The sequence below is a fragment of the Pararge aegeria genome, chromosome 2 (genome assembly GCF_905163445.1).
Source record: "Pararge aegeria chromosome 2, ilParAegt1.1, whole genome shotgun sequence".
NCBI lineage: Eukaryota > Metazoa > Arthropoda > Insecta > Lepidoptera > Nymphalidae > Pararge > Pararge aegeria.
Genome location: NC_053181.1, coordinates 19,003,717 through 19,021,975, shown reverse-complemented (window position 1 = coordinate 19,021,975; position 18,259 = coordinate 19,003,717). Strand labels below are relative to the sequence as shown.

The following is an 18,259-nucleotide window of genomic DNA, read 5'->3' as shown; positions in this document are numbered from 1 at the left end:
AACTTAACGGATTTTGATGATTATTTGAAGGAACGTTTGGTCTCATTTGACAAATTTCAGATTCTGCAATCAGCAAATCTCTCATAATCGATTATACGCTATACCTGTATATATATAGATATAGATATATATATATATATATATATATATATATATATATATATATATATATATATATATATATATATATATATATAAATACTTTTTATTCTTCTGTCTTTTGTAATACAGTGCTGAAATGTTCTCATCTCGTGTTCTAAGGCAAGTCTTGTAGCAGAAGACCTAACTTCTTACCATATTTTAAGACTGCAAGTCATCGATTCAAGGATATAATATTAAAGGCAAACTTAATGCTGCCGTCTAGGTCTAGACTCTAGAAAGATTTATAAAAAAAATTGTTTTCGTCAATCCAGGTGAGCAGGCCTCAAAGGAAAGTCGGTTTTGTCTTGAATTATACAATCTTTTAAGGCCAGGAACTACGTCAGAATATATCCAGTGTTTTATCACGCTCTTACGTTTGGAAGGTGCTCTAAGTTGAAGTGTGACAAAACATTGAATTCATTCGTATTTTATTTGTAACTCGTAAACTCTGGTAATTCTGTGGCAATATGTGGAGATAATCTTGAAGATAAGTTGTTCCGTAATCTGGTGATCAGGCTACAAGGAGACGAAAGTAGTTTTTGTCATGAGTTTTTGAAACATTTAATTTGTTTACTTGTAATAATCGTTCTCTCTTTTATAACACAGCGAAGACGGTGACCCCAGCCGCACCCGTTGCTCTTATGCCGTTATCGTGTAATTTATTATCAGGTGTTATCACTTTATATATTATCCTAATAAACACAGCTTGGGTGTAAGTTTGTTTATGTTTCATAGAATTTAATGTCTAAAAGCTTAAAACGTTCTGAATTAGTTTCAAAAACTAACTGAATTAATATCTTCTATTGTATAGGATCTATTCGATCGTGTCCCCTCTTCAGCATTATACCATCGCACTGCAAGGCACCGGGCGGTTTTTCACCCCCATGTTGTTAATATCCCCAAAACTCGCACGAAGCGATTTGCATCTTCTTTTCTTATACGCATGGCTAGTGTTTGGAACAACCTTCCGAGTTCTGTTTCCTAATTTTTACAACCTGGGTAACTTTAAAACAAAAGTGAGGCCACATCTACACTTTCCATCGGGTGAAATTGTGGTCAAGCGCTAGTCTATTATAGTTAAAAAAAAGAAAAAAAAAGTTACATTTATTGGATAGAAGCAGGCGTTACTTTGCGGAAATCCATGATATATTATCAAAATTAAGCTTAATTTGCTATACTCCGCGAAAAGCAGGAGAATCTGTGTTGTGTAATTTATAATTTCTTCAATCCTTATACTCCACACCAAACAGATCTTCGGCAATATACCCTCTACGCACGTTTCGCTCCGAAACCGGAGCATCCTCAGGAGATGTTAACTTTACAATGAATAATTGTTAAGTTATTAATTTTGATAAGTTACATTTATGCAATATACTTTTGATTCAGTTGACAAGCAAAATAAGTCTGAAGAAAATCCAACCAGTAGGTCTCAATGAAACAAATCTGTTAGTTAATTTCTCTTACGAAAATATTAGTATCGATTTAACTATTGTAATGGGCATGGTCGGAACTAAAATATCTCTTATTCCTTTGTGCTAGCCTGGATAAGTAACAGAACTGAATATTTTTCTCGGATCGAACTAACTAACTGTCGAACTAACAGGACTGAAAAGACAATATAATTGATGTTTAATGTTAAATATCCTAGTTTATGGTTATTCAGATTGTTCATATCAGCGTCAGCAGCTGCCGAATCTCAAATGCTTAAGCGCCGTAAATACTCCGTTATTTGTAATGGCTACGTTTTTGCGGCGCTTGCGTTGGAGACTCTGGCCCATGGCTTCGGAAACGAAAAAATTTATTAACATTGTGTCCCAAAAATTGGTTCTTACGTCTGGTGAGTGGTGACCCAAGAACTGGCGCTTATTTAGCCCAACGGTTAAGTCTAACAATTCAAAGGGGCAAAAGCGCCAGCATTTTGGGTACCATGCCCATAAGTGAACGGTTAGACGGCTTATATTTATTGTAAATATTAATTTTAGTTTGTAATTATTATTTCCCTAGAAAAATATATTTATCGCAGTTTATTAATAAAGAGTAAAGTACTAAGCAAAAAAAAATCAGGGAAATAAAATAAAAACGAATACCTTAATAAAATATTAATAATACTTGATATGTACAATATAAGTTCTTGAGTTTGTAATAAAATAATAATTGTTCAAATATATGAAGTGCTTTTCGAAATTGCATGTTCAGTTGAGGGAAAGGCACACATTATTTTCCAAAATTTCAAGGATAGTCAGAGATCCAAAATTGGTATCAACCAGGAAAAACTGATATCTCACTATCAGATTCTGCTTTCTTTAAGAGAATTATAACATTACGTTAGGTTAATGGCAGAGATATATGTTAGAGCTGAAAATTGCGAGAAAGCTAAAAATAATACAAATCACGTGATATACCTAGACTTCAGATGTCAGCGTCATACGAATAAGTGTAATGTGGAAATGTTTTTTTCACAGTTTATTATTAGGTAAGTACTACATCGTGATTTCAAGCTTGTTTGTTGGAGCAATTTTGAGTGATAATTTTGTATGATGATTCCATGGCTGATCAGAACAGTACAGTTGCCACCACACCTCGTCTTATTGCGGCTGTTGTACGAGGCGACTATGGAAATATAACGGGGGGGGGGGGGGGGGGAGGGGAAATATAGGCAACAGCATACTCCGTGCTACTACTACCATAGACCGTAGACCCGTCTGCTAAGCGTGGTTATAATGTGCACACCCTCCGGTTGGCAGAGGCCTTCAGTCCAGCAGTTGATCAAAATTTCTGGATTGAAAACGCTGAAACCAAATTTGTGCTACTCTCACAGACGCTGCACTAGGTCCATAAATCTGTTCTGGAATCAGTATTGATTATAAAGCATGCCCCGGTTAAGATTTTCAAAATATACTAAATGTACAGAAATCTTCCAGTTACAGTTTTATTATAAGTATAGATATATTTAGAGATAGGAGAATAGTCGAGTCCGTAAACTAGTATGCGAGTACAAACAATGGCGTGTTATCTGTTATCAGCTGTTTTTTAATGTAATTTCTTTGAGAGTGGTGGTACAACGCGCACGTATTGAGATATGTGAGTTTTATTTTTAATTTTCGATATATAGTTAGTTAAGATTATCTGTATTAACTTGCGACAGAAAAAAAGATGGGGAGTTTAAAGTTAGACGTGTCTGTGTGTGTGTCTGTCTGTGGCACGTAGTTGCCGAACGGACGGGCCGATTTTCATTTAGTTTTTTTTTGTTCGAAAGATGAATTAGTCGAGATTGTTATTGGGTAAAACAATATTTATTTATTTATTAGCTTTTCAAGGGAAACAAACAGTATTATTACACATAAAAGTAATGCCGTATTTTTGTATCACATAAACCAATGAAGGTTCCACAACTTGGTTAATATAACTTTTTTTTTTCACAAGATGCTCTATATGCAGTGGAGTGCACTCCATACATGCACAAAAGCACTGCCTACCCTAACATTGATATATAACTCGAATAGGAGGAGAATTTGTGAAGTTTTATGCAATTTCCTGGTGTATGCATACCCTGGTAAGAAACCCAATGCACGCCACAGTCTATATGGGTAACAAATGAAAGGGCTTGACTAGTACAAATTCAAAATTAATTTATTTCAAGTAAGCCCAGTTTATATGCATTTTTGAAACGTCAAGTCAGTCGTCTGTTTGTTGTGACTCTACCACCGGGTCAAATTCAAATTCAAATTCAAATTTTCCTTTTTCAACATCATTTAACAGTGTACAAAACATTAGAATTTAACTTGTCACAGTTGAGAGAGGAACGGCAAGCAAGCAGCCTTGTTGTAAAGTTTTCTTATAAATTTTTGAAGGAAAACATCGTGTGCTAACCTGCATGCCCGGTTCTCTATAATGCTTTCCAAGGCGTGTGAAATCTAACAATCTTCACTGGGCAAACGTGGTAGTTTCATTACTACCGCCTAAACACTACTCATCTGCAGAGAACTAAAATATAAATAAATAAACATACTACGACAATACACACATCGCCATCTAGCCCCAAAGTGAGCGTTGTTTGTGTTATGGGTACTAAGATGAATATTTTTATAAATAATATATAAATATTTATAATATAAAATAAGCACCAAGACACTTAAAAACATTCATGTTCATCACACAAAAATTTCACAGTTGTGGGAATCGAACCCACAGCCTTAACTCAGAAAGCAGGGTCGCTGCCCACTGCGCCGATCGGCCGTCAACTATTTATATATAGTTATAAAATTACTGTTCGTTTCGCTGAAAAACTACTAAATGAATAAATAAAGATTAACTATTATACGAGTACGAGTATAATAGCAAGTTATTTTTTTAATCAAACGTCGTGTATAAAATAATTGTATCTTCATTTTTTTAGTTTTTTCTCTAATTACTACAGGTTTTTGATATATTATAATTAAAGTCTATCAGTTTTTGTTTTGTCTATTGTCGATCCCCCTGGCGCAGCAGTCACTGCAGCTCGGCCAGCATGGGTAGGAAACAATTAAATCCCCTATATATATATAATATATGTTTAATAATAAACTGGGGTTGACTTCGCTTATTCCATGTTCCCATGCTTTAGAAGGTAGACAGGTCAGGGGATATAATTTTTGTCTCCTGCCCGTATTAGTCCTGCTGGGAGGGGATACCATCGGGGGATATAATTTTTGTCTCCTGTCTGTGCTAGCCCTGCTGGTGTCTTTTAAGGAAGAGGTACCGTTTATGGCAGGGGAAATTTAGAATTTATAAATTCTGACTTGTCTATGGTCTTTAACAGTTCGTGGCTATATACTTTCCAACCGGAAAAAAATGTGCTGCCAAGCTCTTTAGCGTTACTGTTCAGTGCTAGAAAGGGATAGGGGCTTAATATAACTGCCATACCCCTAACAATTCAGCCCGCTATCTTGGACAGTGTTACCACCAGCTGTGATTACGGTAACTTGTGGTAGAAAATAAGAATAAAATAGTTAAATTGAAGGTCTAATTCTCTCTTCTCCAGAAGCTTGACGTTTACTTTATGCCGCGTCGCGCGAAAAGGCTTATGATTAAGAGTCTCGAATGTGTTTCATACCAGTCCAGTAATATTGCAACGAAAATCGCATAAATGCAAATGTATTTATTTCAATAACGGACAGTACTCATTACCTCGCAGCAAATAGATACTAAAAATTTATTGCAAATCGTGATGACTAGCAAAACTGTAACAATACTTATCTATGTTAAAAATGTTACATAAAATATATTTGTTATTTAGCAAACGTTTCACATAGAACACCAACAAAACACTTTAAACCTGATCAAGTTAAAGGTCAAAATATACACAAAACTAACTAATATTATATCAACAACTAGCTGTCCCGGCGAACTTCGTACCGCGGATCTTTTTTTTTTTTTATGAATGTTATATTTAATTACTTATTATCCTATTCCGGACTAAGAGAAATCCAAAAAACCAAATTTAATTAATTGGTTCAGCCGTTCTTGAGTTATAAATGGTGTAGTGGTTCCTTTTCTATATATATATATAGAATATATATAGAAAAGGAAATATATATATATAGAATATATATATATATATATAGACATTACAAATTTTTCAACAAAGATAACCCAGAGAGTCTTTGTAAATCAACTAAAAAATAAACTCTTCTACAAGTTTATAAGTCAGTGCCAAGTAAAATGTAGAAAATTTCTAAGTAGATACTTTTCTTGCTACTTTCCAACGTGTAAATGAAAACCAAATAAATAATAAATAAATATAAATATACTACGACAATACACACACCGCCATCTAGCCCCAAAGTAAGCGTAGCTTGTGCTATGGGTACTAAGACGACTGATGAATATTTTTTTATGAATAATATACATAAATACATAGAATATACATATAAACACCCAGACACTGACAAACATTCATGCTCATCACACAAACATTTTCCTTTCCAACATGGGTTGCTGCAAACTGCGCCAATTGGCCGTCAAAATAGTTCACAGGCTTTAGAGGTTACATTATGTACTAGTACTGCTATTGTCTCTGACAATAATGTGTGAAACCTAAAACCTAATAGTTTTTTGTTAACCACTGCCATTTTACTGGAAGAAATCAGATGCTGCCCTAACATCACATGTAAATTTAAAATCATGCGACTGCCGTCACTTTTTAAGGTACGCGTCGCGTAGCTTAGGTACTATGCGCGTGTCGGTCTTTTATCTTCTTTTATCTTATCAAAATTGGGATGTAGGGGAGTGTCTGTGTCTGTCCCAGTTAACCAACCTTTTATATAAAAGGTACTAAAAACTCCCACCAGTGGCTCCCAGAAGCTGTTTTGCATGCAGCGGCCACACCCCGGTAACTACGTTGGTTCGTGGGCTAAACCTGGGGGGGGGGGGGGTTTATACGTCATGCGTAAAAATCTGAAAGCGGCTACTCCCTGCGTAGTGCAAAAGTCTACCCCGGTGATGAAGGCATCTCAACGCTGATAAGCAAAAGAGATTGGTGGACTTGGCGGGGTAGCGAGGCAACGGTGGAAGGCCTAAGGCGGCGATAGGAGTCAAGGTTATCGTCGGCTAGACACTGCAACCCACTCTCTTCCGATTGTGGCGGTTTTCCGTACCATCGGGTCTAAGGGAGTGTGGTCGAGGGAGTGCATCTGTGTTTGCGCGTTCCCTTGTGCACTTTAATATATCCTGCGCAATTGACTGGCTCTGTTAATTATCGGACTCCGAATTATAAAAAAAAAATTATCTTCAATAGGGTTGCCATTAGTAAACAGTAGAATGTTTTGAATTTGTTTGATTACATAAAACGCAAAAAAATATGCTTCTTTTGATTTAATATTCTTATGTATGCACGTATGCATCATTCAATATTTTTTTCGGAATTCTTTTACACTTCTTTTATAAAAGGCAGTATTTCGGTTCGTTTTGTAGATGTTTGAATCGATTTTTTTGGGACACTATGTTAATGAAATGATTCACACAAATATATTTAATATTAACAAATCAAGATAAGAATTACTTTATATTGACCTTTGAACATTTTGTCTTGTGATAAATAAAATTAATGAGCGGCAATCGCATTACCTACTTTAATGATAAATTTTGAATTTAGAACAGAATTCCAAACCATGGACATAAATCTATATTCTATGGTCGAAAATATTAGTAGTAGAGCTTTTTATGACAAAGCTTGTTGTGTTTCTGAAGATCCGGCGTTGTTACCGATGTAGTTACAGGATACTGAACTTCACTATATACTGAACAGAACACTTCATGTATCTTATGTTCACAATCACAATTTATGGTACATAAATAATAAATAAATAAATAAATACTGGTTCCCGTGATACTATCACCGTTTCAAGGTTAATATAAAGCGATTAGGATTTCAGCCTACGTTTCGGGGGGACAGAATTCAATTTCCAGCACGCGCCTCTCACTTTTCTGAGTTATTTTATTTGCGCAGTGGGCAGCGACCCTGCTTTCTAAGTCAAGGCTTACGTTCGATTCCCACAAACTGGAAAATATTAGTGTGATGAACATTAATGTTTTTCAGTGTTTGGGTGTTTATTTGTATTTTATAAATATTTTTGTATATTTTTCATATAAAATATTCATCAGTCATCTCTCATCAGTACCGTGGTAGTTGTAGTATATTTATGGGAGGTCATCTCCTATTATTTATATGGCTTGAACTGAAACTAGATTTTCCTTCTCAGGGACATATGCGCAGCCGTGAACCTCGTGTTCGAATTCCTCTGGACACTGATTAAAGTGAACTATGAAACGCTACGCGGCGTGTGCAAGACGATCTTGCCAAACGAACCCAAAGATGTGAAGGATGACGTAGTCTTGGTAAGTACGTTTGACTACCAATGCAGCATCTAGTCTATATTATTGACGGTCGATTGCCGCAGTGGGCAGAGAACCTGCTTTCTGAGTCCAAGGCCGTGGGTTCGATTCTCACAATTGAAAAATGTTTGTGTGGTTAACATGACTGTTTTTCAATGCCTGGGGGTATATAATAAGTATTTATGTACATTATTCTTTTAAAAAATATTCATCAGTCATTTTAGTACAAATAAAACAAGCTACGCTTACTTTGGGGTTAAATGGCGACGTGTGTATTGTCGTAGTATATTTATTATTTATTTATTAAAACCCTCAATCACTCTCGCTAAAGTCGTCTGAGCTGTTCCGAAAATGTGACATCAACTGTTAGAGCGGAAAGTTCGATGTTAAAAAAACCCCAACGGTCTATCCACTATCTTTATATATTTTATTGACGGCCGAGTCCAAGGCCGTGGGTTCGAACCCCACTACTGGAAAATGTTTGTGTCGAGCATGAATATTTTTCAGTGCTGGTTGTTTATATTCTAAGTATTTATGTATATTATTCATAGGAATATTCCTAAGCCATCTTAGTAACCAAAACACAAGCAACGCTTACTTTGGGGCTAGATGGAGCGTCTATTATCTTAGTATATTTATTTGTCGTATAGCCGTGGGTTCAATCCCCACAAGTGAATATGTTAGTATGATGAACATAAATGTTTTCAGTGTCTGGGCGTTTATCTATATATCATAAGTATTTATGTATATTATACATAAAAAAAAAATTATCTTATCTTAGTTTCCATAACGCGAGCTACGCTTACTTTGGAACTAGATGGCGATGTGTGTATTGTAAAGAAAAAAAATATAGCGCTCAATTTTCTATCCCTTTATTTTGATACCTAAAGGTAGCGACAAAACTACCAATACCAATCATCATCATCACTTCACCAATTGACGTCCAGTGTTGGACACAGGACTTTGGCAGGGAATTCCTGAATCCACTGGTTTTGGGCCGATGGGGTCCCAAGATGCTGGAATGGCGACAACGCTCTTAAATAGATACCAATTGCTCAAACGTTGCAAGTTCTCCATAATTTCCTTAAAGGAGTGCTTAATCTACCAATCCGCACTTGGCCAGCGTGGTAGACTACGGCCTAAACTCTTCTCATTCTGAGAGATACCCGTGTCCGGTAATTGTTTGGTAATATTGATGTTAATGCTCCAGATAACTGGCACCGGTCATGGTATCGGGCGGGAGATGGCGCTGCGCTTCGCCAGGCTGGGGGCAATCCTGGTGTGCGTTGACATCAACGCTGCTTCCAACGATGAAACCGCTAGGATGATACGACAGGAGAAAGGAAGAGCTCATACGTATCAGTAAGTTTCGTGTATCTTTTTGGTGGCAGTTCAATAATTTTGAAGCGAAAACTTCTTGGATAGATCCATCCATCCATCGAGCAGAAATACTTTACGGTATTCAATGATATACGGTGTAATTTTTAATTGTTAAGTACAACAACTCTTCATTCAACAATTCAATTGTAAAGTCAACATGCCGACGTTTAACGGCCGAGTGGCGCAGTGGGCAGCGACCCTGATTTCTGAGTCCAAAGGCGTAGGTTCGATTCCCACAGCTGGAAAATGTTTGTGTGATGAGCATGAATGTGCTTCAATGTCTGGATGTTTATAAGTATTTTATAAGTATTTATGTACATATTATTCATAAAAATGTTCATCAGTCATCTTAGTACTCATAACACAAGCTACGCTTACTTTGGGGCTAGATGGCGATGTGTGCATTGTCGTAGTATATTTATTTATTTATTTAACATCTCCTGAGGATGCTACCGTTTCGGATCTACCTAATCGCTTTCTACTCGACATCGTACCAGAACGCTAAATCGCTTAGCGGCAGGTATTTGTCGGTGTCCAGCCACGCCGATAAATCTCAAATTTGCCCCAACTGGGGATCGTACTCGATGCCTTCTACTTCAAAGGACGTCAAAAGCGTATTATTAAACGTATAAAAAAGTTGCGGAACTAAATAATGCGGTACCACTGAAATAAGAACATACATAAGCCTCATACAGCGATTATAGCATGCAGTTTCACTTCACACCCGCATACTCGTAATGTTGCAAGCTCGCAAACTTTTCTCATTTTCCCCATTTTGTGGTAAACGTTTTGAACTTAAGGAGTAAAAAAATCACTGTCAACTGCCAAATGGAGTGAAGTACCTAACTAACTGCCTGTTCGAGAAATACTACTAAAGTGGAGTAGTTTTAATGGTTCAATATTAGTCGTGAACACGGTTTCTGTATGGTCTTAAATCTGTGTTCGGTATCATATATACCTACAGTAAACAGTACAGTACAGCTACAGTACTCCCTTTCCAATATATTCTTGTATATCTATCGTAGATGTGACGTCACGGATCGAACCGCTGTAATGCAGCTGAAAGAAAAGGTTTGCCGGGAGGTCGGCGACGTGGCCATCCTCGTGAACAACGCGGGCATCATGCCCTGCAAGCCCATACTGGACCAGACAGAGAACGAGATCCGACTGATGAACAATATCAACATTAATGCTAACATTTGGGTAAAGAATACATTCTCTTCTAAATTCAAATTCAGAATTCAAAACCAATGTAAATTCCAGTTCCATTTTTGTTTGCTCAATAACCCAGTCCATACGTAACACTAGAAATTAGCCCTTGGTTACAAATCTCAAAATTATGAGACTAACCAGACAGACAGTGGCATGGCAGTTATATCTAACCCATACCCCTTATTGCTTTCTGCGCGACATCTTACAGAAACGTTACATCTTTTTTCAATGATAAGTTAAATAATAAGTCTGTGTTTACTTTTAAGATACATGATCCAAGCGTTTAGATGTTACTTAGCTACCAGAGGAAACTGACTATGTCGCGTTGAGCACCCGCTTTATACCACCTCAGAGGCCTGTAACCTTCTTCACTCGGAAATCGTAGACAAAAGGAACGTTCCAAATCGAATTATGACTATTCTCAGAATTACTGGAATTACGGCATGCAAGGAACACGTCTTGAAACATGCCGCCCTGTATCTATCAACCTAAGGTCTAGGTTTTAAGCCTCATGTTTTAATCTGTGGTTTACTTCATAATATTCTTCTCACAGAATAAAAGATCCAAGCGTTTAGATGTCACTAAACTTCGCTCTCAGAGCAGACTGACTCCAGAGGCTTACCATTTTCGTAAACAAAACGAATGATCTAGAAACGTTCTGTTTCTTGACTTGCGGTCTGCAAAATGCCATCTTGTGTCCATCAACTTTAGGTGTAGGTGTTAAACCTCATATTTTAATCTGTGGTTTTCATCTTGATGTTCTTTTCACAGATGATCCAAGCGTTTCTACCAAACATGATAGCGCGCAACTACGGCCATATAGTGGCAATGTCGTCCATGGCGGGGCTGATGGGGCTGAGGAACCTGGTGCCGTACTGCGGCTCCAAGTTCGCTGTGCGTGGCATCATGGAGTCGTTGGCGGTTGAGCTCAGGGATGATCCTAGAGGACTTACCGGAGTAAGTACTATTATTTTGTTACTAGCTTCCTCTATTCTTCGTCCGGGTTTATTACGTTTTCTTACTGTGGAACTGATAAAATATTTATATATATATATATATATATATATAAATATTTTATCTAAAATATTTATATATATATATATAAATATTTTATCAGTGTTATAGCTACTGATAATTCATTTAGTAGGAAACATAGCAGTTATGATACATGTAAAAGGTCTTTATTTTTACACTTTAAATCAGCCTCAAGGTAATGTGCTCAGGCCTCCTCTCTAATAGTAATGATGGTTTTAGAGCATAGACTCACCACGCTGTAAAATTCTACCGAATTGTAATATGCTAATAATAAATATTATATAGTATAATATCTATAATAATAGCTTTAACTTATAATGATACTAACTTTATACGCCCCAGAGTATTCTACAACCACAACGTCTGCTCGCTGTATGATATTTGTGGTGACAGAGCGTGAGTAAGGTTATTTTACTGCGAGGAATGTCCTTAAACCTGCAATCGCTAGGTGTAGCAAAGACATTGAAACCTAACCAGCTAATCTGGCATTGATTTAGATTAAAATTAAGCAGATAGGGCAGATATACTATCTTGATTAGTAAATTAGTTTCTTATTTATTGACATTCCAAAGTGTATTATTGTTTAGTTGACACTTTATCGATTGGGTACAAAGTATCAAAATTGATTGAGTTCCTATGAGATTATATCAATTCGAACGCCATCTATTGATAGTATTACGAATTAGTAATTGCCATATGAAATTACTGATTTCGGTTTATTTTAATTTATCGGCTTTTGCTTTGGGTTTTTCCGAATTTTCTTTTTTCTAAGCCACCCCAGTATTGTTGTGCTATTTATTAACTTGTTGGCAATAGGTATATGGCTCAAGCGCAGTACAAATCTTGACTAAATTTTCCACAGAATTAAGTTGCGTCGTGATGTCGTTCGTAGAGTATTACTTATATTTATATACAAAGTTATATATCTATGTTTTTATTCTGAAGAAAGATATAGGATACGTCTTTAAAACCTAGTGAAGTAAACTGTTCAAACACGAGCTCTTCTGAAGTCGCGAACAACTGGTATTATCTAGGTCACATATTTTTACAGAAGAGTAATGATTTAAGTGTGTACGTTATTAAGTATGTACTTATGTTTGTATGCATGTGTTGAGCACCATACACCACAAATTGGTTTAGCCGATTTGGATTGTGTGATTGTATGCCTTATATCATCCCGACACGTTAAGTACATCTTTTGAACGATATTGAATATGGCGCCATTTTCAAACGTGTTGGCTAATTTATACAGTTTCAGAGTTCATTAATTACAAATAACCTAACAAATATTTCTATCCTTTGTGACTAACACCTATGATACACGCACATTACCATCATACCGGTTCTCGCTTGCTGCCGAAAGCGGCGGTGGTCAAGTGAAGCGTTTCGCGCAATTTGTTAACGTTTTCGTACGCAAGCCGCGACACTTACATGTAACAAACAAGTACCTTTTATGCTTGTACCCTCTTTTCAATATTTTTGTATAAAGCAGAAATATCCACAAATATTTCGCAATTTACTTATAAGTGGTGTAATTTAACACAATTTTAAGATGTTATGAGTTGCTTATTGTAATTATGCTGTATATTTTAATAGGTGCCTTAGCCTTTAAGTAAATGTTATCTTGTGTTTTACTATTTGTGTCGTATGTATGCATATATGGTTCTGTAAAATGATATTGATCAATAAAGAATTTCTTAAATAAATAAATAATAATATTTCTATCCTTTAATATGAGTATGTCTAAAAAAATCTGATGAAGTATCTTCTATCAGAGAGAATACATAGATTCGCCAATGGAGATTATCATCATGATATCAACCCATTACTGGCCAACTACAGGGCACGGGTCTCCTTCCACAATGAGAAGGTGTTAAGACAGTAGTCCACCACGCTGGCCCAGTGTGGAGTGGTGGATTGCACACACCTTTGAGAACATTATAGATAATGCTCAGGCATGCAGGTTTCCTCACGATATTTTCCTTCACCGTTGAAGCAAGTGATATTTTAATTACTTGAAACGCACTGTTGCATAGGTCTGAGTTCAAATTATAAATATAGGAATTTTATTATAAACGTATGTCTATACTAAGCTCTACGTAAAACAAGTTATCATCATCAGTTATGTGCCTCAATTAATTGTTAAAAATGTTTAGTTTACATGCTGTGAAGTTTCAACAAGGTTTTGTAACCTGCTAAACTGGAAGCAATAATTTTTTTTTTTTAACCTATACTTGTCGCTAGGGTACGAACTACTGAAACACAATTATTTAATTAAAAAAGATATTTATAAAAGTTGAAACGCACATAACTTAGAAATGTTAGAGGTGCGTCCTGGGATTCGAACTCGCCCCCTCCCAAAAGTGAAGGCGAGCTCCTACCCACTCGGCTATCACCCTATTTATTCTGATTGACTTACATTTTTCGCAGATAAAATTCACAACAATTTACCCGTACATTGTGGATACGGGTCTGTGCCAGAAGCCACGCATCCGCTTCCAACAGCTGATGAAGGTGCTGGGGGCTGGTGAAGCGGCCGACATGATAGTGGATGCTGTGAGAAAAGAGATCATAGAAATGACTTTACCTCCGGAACTGCACTTCATGAATAGGGTGATTATACTACCAGTATCTAGTATCAGAAGTGGCGCGCATAGAGGGTATGCACAGGGTATGGAGATGTTATAAAATTCAATAAAATCTCCAGTATGAGTTATAATTACTTGAGGGTAGGCTTTTTATAATTCTTACAATGCCTATCCTTAAGTTTTTTATAGCTCGTACGAGAGATTTTCTTCATTTTATATCATCTGCATACCCTGTGCATACCCTCTATGCACGCCACTGAGTATCAGTAGTAGGCAGGTATATAGTAGTAGTATGTAGAAGGCTCATCGGTGACCTAGGCAATAAAAACTTCAGAGTTTGGAGCATCCTCGCAAGGTTGCCTGCCTTTCGGTATTGTATAAGATATATTTCGAAGAGTGTGCTCAAGAACAGTTTGATCTAGTTAATTAGGCATTTAGGTTAACTTGCAGGTGTAAAAATCTTTATTAGATAATCAACACTTGAACAATTTTGGTTCCAGCAAACAAACAGATGTCAAAAACTCATTGTTCATTTATGATTTTATTTATTCACATGAGTCACATAGTTCCCTCGCGAGGCACCGTAAGGATCTGCATCCCTACGTGGTCGATATACCGCAGACGCGGACGAGGCGCTTGCATCTTCGTTTCTGATTCGCACCGCTAGAATCTAGAATGCACTTCCAGCTTCCATTTTCCCCAGTATCTACAATATGAGTACCTTCAAATCAAGAGTGAATAGGCATCTTCTTGGCAAGCGTGCTCCAACTAAGGCTGCATCATCGCTTACCATCTGGTACGATTGCAGTCCATTGGCGTGCATAGAGGGTATGCACAGGGTATGCAGATGATATAAAATGAAGAAAATCTTCGGTACGAGTCATAAAAAACTTAAGGAAAGGCATTGTAACAGTAATAAAAAGCCTACCCTTAAGTATTTATAACTCGTACTGGGGATTTTCTTCATTTTATATAATCTGCATACCCTGTGCATACCCTCTATGCACGGCACTGTTGCAGTTAAGCGCTCGTCTAAAAACATAAAAAGTCGCCTTTTGACTGCAATCAATATCATCAATCAAATCCATGAAAAATACTTTATTGCACACAAGAAAAAAATAAACAAAAGAGAACAAAGGTACAAGTCAATTAAATAAGCGTAACAAAGGCGGCCTTATCACTTATAGTGATAAGGGTAGTCATGATGCGGGCTAGAAGGTAGATGTAGTGGTACCTGTTAGTGATATGGCAGTTATATTAATTCCCCTAATAGGTTTCTACGAGGCTTTGTACTAGAAAGGTCGCTTGGCGATGCCACTCTGGGTCCATCAATTTAAGGCGTAGGTGTTAAGCCTGTAATTACACCGGAAATCACGCCCTTCAGACCGGAAAACAGCATTGCAACAATGCTGCCTAACGGCTGAGATAAGCATGGTGATACTGTAGTACTTCCCCAGACGAGCTCTGTTACAAAAAGCTCTTATACTACTGTCTTTTTTGGAAGGGGGGTAAATAGCCTAACACCAAAAAATATATTGAAGACTTAATCCCACTTGTACTTATTCAACAAACATAATTTTGATGATACAAATTTATTGAACACAGTAGAAAGAAGTAGCTTGTTCATGTTGCCACTTTAGTTTTTAATAGGGCTCAAAATAACATCAATAATTCTCTACTTACATTAAAAAAATCAGAAATGGGAAAATAGTTAAAAAGAGAACCAACGAAGTCTCACTAACTAGCATGTGGGGATTCCGTGCTGAATAGAACACTGCCTTGATACCAGTGGCGTGCATTCATAGATGCACAAAAGCACTGCATACCCTAAAATTGATATGTAACTCGTAGAAAAGGAGGAATTTTGCCGTTTTATGCAATTTTCCTGCGGTATGCATACCCTGGTAAGAAACCCAGTGTACGCCACTACTTGAAACCCATTTTTTTTTAAATTTTGTGGATTTTGCCATTTCATGTCATCTTCCCGCTTTATGGGTGTGTCGAAAACCCTGTGCAGGCTACTGTTTCCCCCTCCCTCAGATACCTGACAATCTGGGTTGGGCGGGGCTAGACAATGAACCTGCCGACTCGCATCTCGGAACAACCCAATGGACACATGGCACAAACACTTGGAATTTGTTAACTGTACAATCAACTGTATATCCAACAGTTGATGTCGTTGATATGATACATATCTACTTTTTTTTATTCAAACCAATCAAACATATAAGATTTATCACCTAGTGTATACAAATGTATTATTTTTCAGTACATATACCGGCTGCTGCCTTTTGAAGCCGCCTGTCTCTGGAACGATTTCTTCAACACCGGCTGCGATGCTCACGACTGATATAATATATATTTAATTTAAGAATTAAATAATTATATAATTATAAGATACATCTTCATTATCATCCTCCCACAATTGGAAGGGGTTGAGGCCTCAGTCCACCACGCTGGCCCAGTGCGGATTGGTGGACTACACTCACCTTTGAGAAAATTATTTAGAACTCTCAGGCTTGCAGGTTTCCTCACGATGTTTTCCTTCACCGTTGATTAAAGTAAATATAGTAAGTATAGTAAATTTAAAACGCACATAACATGCGTGAATTCGAGCTCTTACCTTACTGGGCTATAACCGCTTCATAAAGGTATATAGGTTGTTTGAAATATACAATATTACCTGAGAATAAATCGAGTTTACATCTTAATATTCTAATTCCACACGGAGAAACAAAAACGTAGATATAATTATTAATTAAAGATATTGTTTTGTAAAGTTTACTATAGTTTTTGCTACTTAATTGGAAATCTTATCTGTCAAGGTCATCCAGTTCATGATTAATATACCTAATCATTTAACAATCAGCTATTATATACTAAATAACAGGAAACTACTGTTTGGGAATTGTATTTTTTCTTTTTTGCGACAAAATTAAAAGATAAAACAATAATTTGTAGACTAAATTAACCTATGAAACTTATTAAAAAAAACAAATGAATGTTTTCTGGCTGTTTTTCTGTTCATTATAAGTATTTATGTATTCATAAAAATATTCATCAGTCATCTTAGTACCTATAACACAAGCTACGCTTACTCTGGGGCTAGATGGCGATGTGTGTACTGTCGCAGTATATTAATTTTTTTTTTTTAAATCTATTTATTGCCGAAATCACAATAGATATATTCCATTTCTAATGAACCTAAGTGGATAATAATAAGAAATAATAAATAAATAAATATACTACAATACACACATCGCCATCTAGCCCCAAAGTAAATACATCTCAGATGTTGTTTTACTGTCATATAATTATGATATAGGTAGCTGTGTTAGGTTAGGTTCTCAGAGGAGGGTCTGCCACGGCGGGCGTCGCTAGCTGGGTCGTGGTTGTGTGCCGTGGCCCAGCCACCATGCACTTGTTGGAACACCGTGAGATTTTAGGCCGCTATCTCACTGGCGTTTTACGAGCGTTGGCGCTTCTCTAACGTCTGCGCAGCGCCAACGTTGAGCAGACGCGACGTTAACGACGCGAGTTTCTAGTGGCAAGCGTTACATCCGCTGAACGCAACGTTAACTTCGCACACATGATGTGGTTTGAGGTGTATAATCAAAAACAAAATGGATTCCGATGAAGAAACTACTGTTTGCTTTGCTACTTCGACGAAGATTACGTAAAAGAAAAAGAAAGTCCGATCGTAAATTTTGGGAAAATCCTTTATGGTCCAATCGATTACAAGAAAGTGAATATTTCGCACTGTACCTACTCTAATAATATTAAAAATAATGAATCAGAATTTTATAAATATTTGCGAATGCCCGAGACTTTATTTGACGAACTTTTAGAAGTTATTACAAAATGACATACAGAATTTAGACACTAATCACTAATCTGTAGCCAAAAAACGCTAGAAACTCGCAACGTTAACGTCGCGTCTGCGCAACGTTGGCGTTTTACCATTAGAAAATCGCGACGTTAACGTCGCGTCTGCTCAACGTTGGCGCTGCGCAGACGTTGGAGAAGCGCCA

The 18,259-nt window shown here is 36.8% G+C and overlaps 1 protein-coding gene across 1 annotated transcript; it reads left to right on the top strand.

The window, feature by feature from the left end:
* The first annotated feature begins 3,191 nt into the window (after positions 1–3,191).
* LOC120631635 (epidermal retinol dehydrogenase 2-like) lies at positions 3,192–16,712 on the top strand. Its single transcript, XM_039901293.1, has 7 exons — positions 3,192–3,222; positions 7,881–8,016; positions 9,224–9,375; positions 10,419–10,596; positions 11,377–11,562; positions 14,071–14,253; positions 16,498–16,712. Coding segments are annotated over exons 1-7 (918 nt in total). The 5' UTR covers positions 3,192–3,220; the 3' UTR covers positions 16,579–16,712.
* The last annotated feature ends 1,547 nt before the right edge of the window (positions 16,713–18,259 follow it).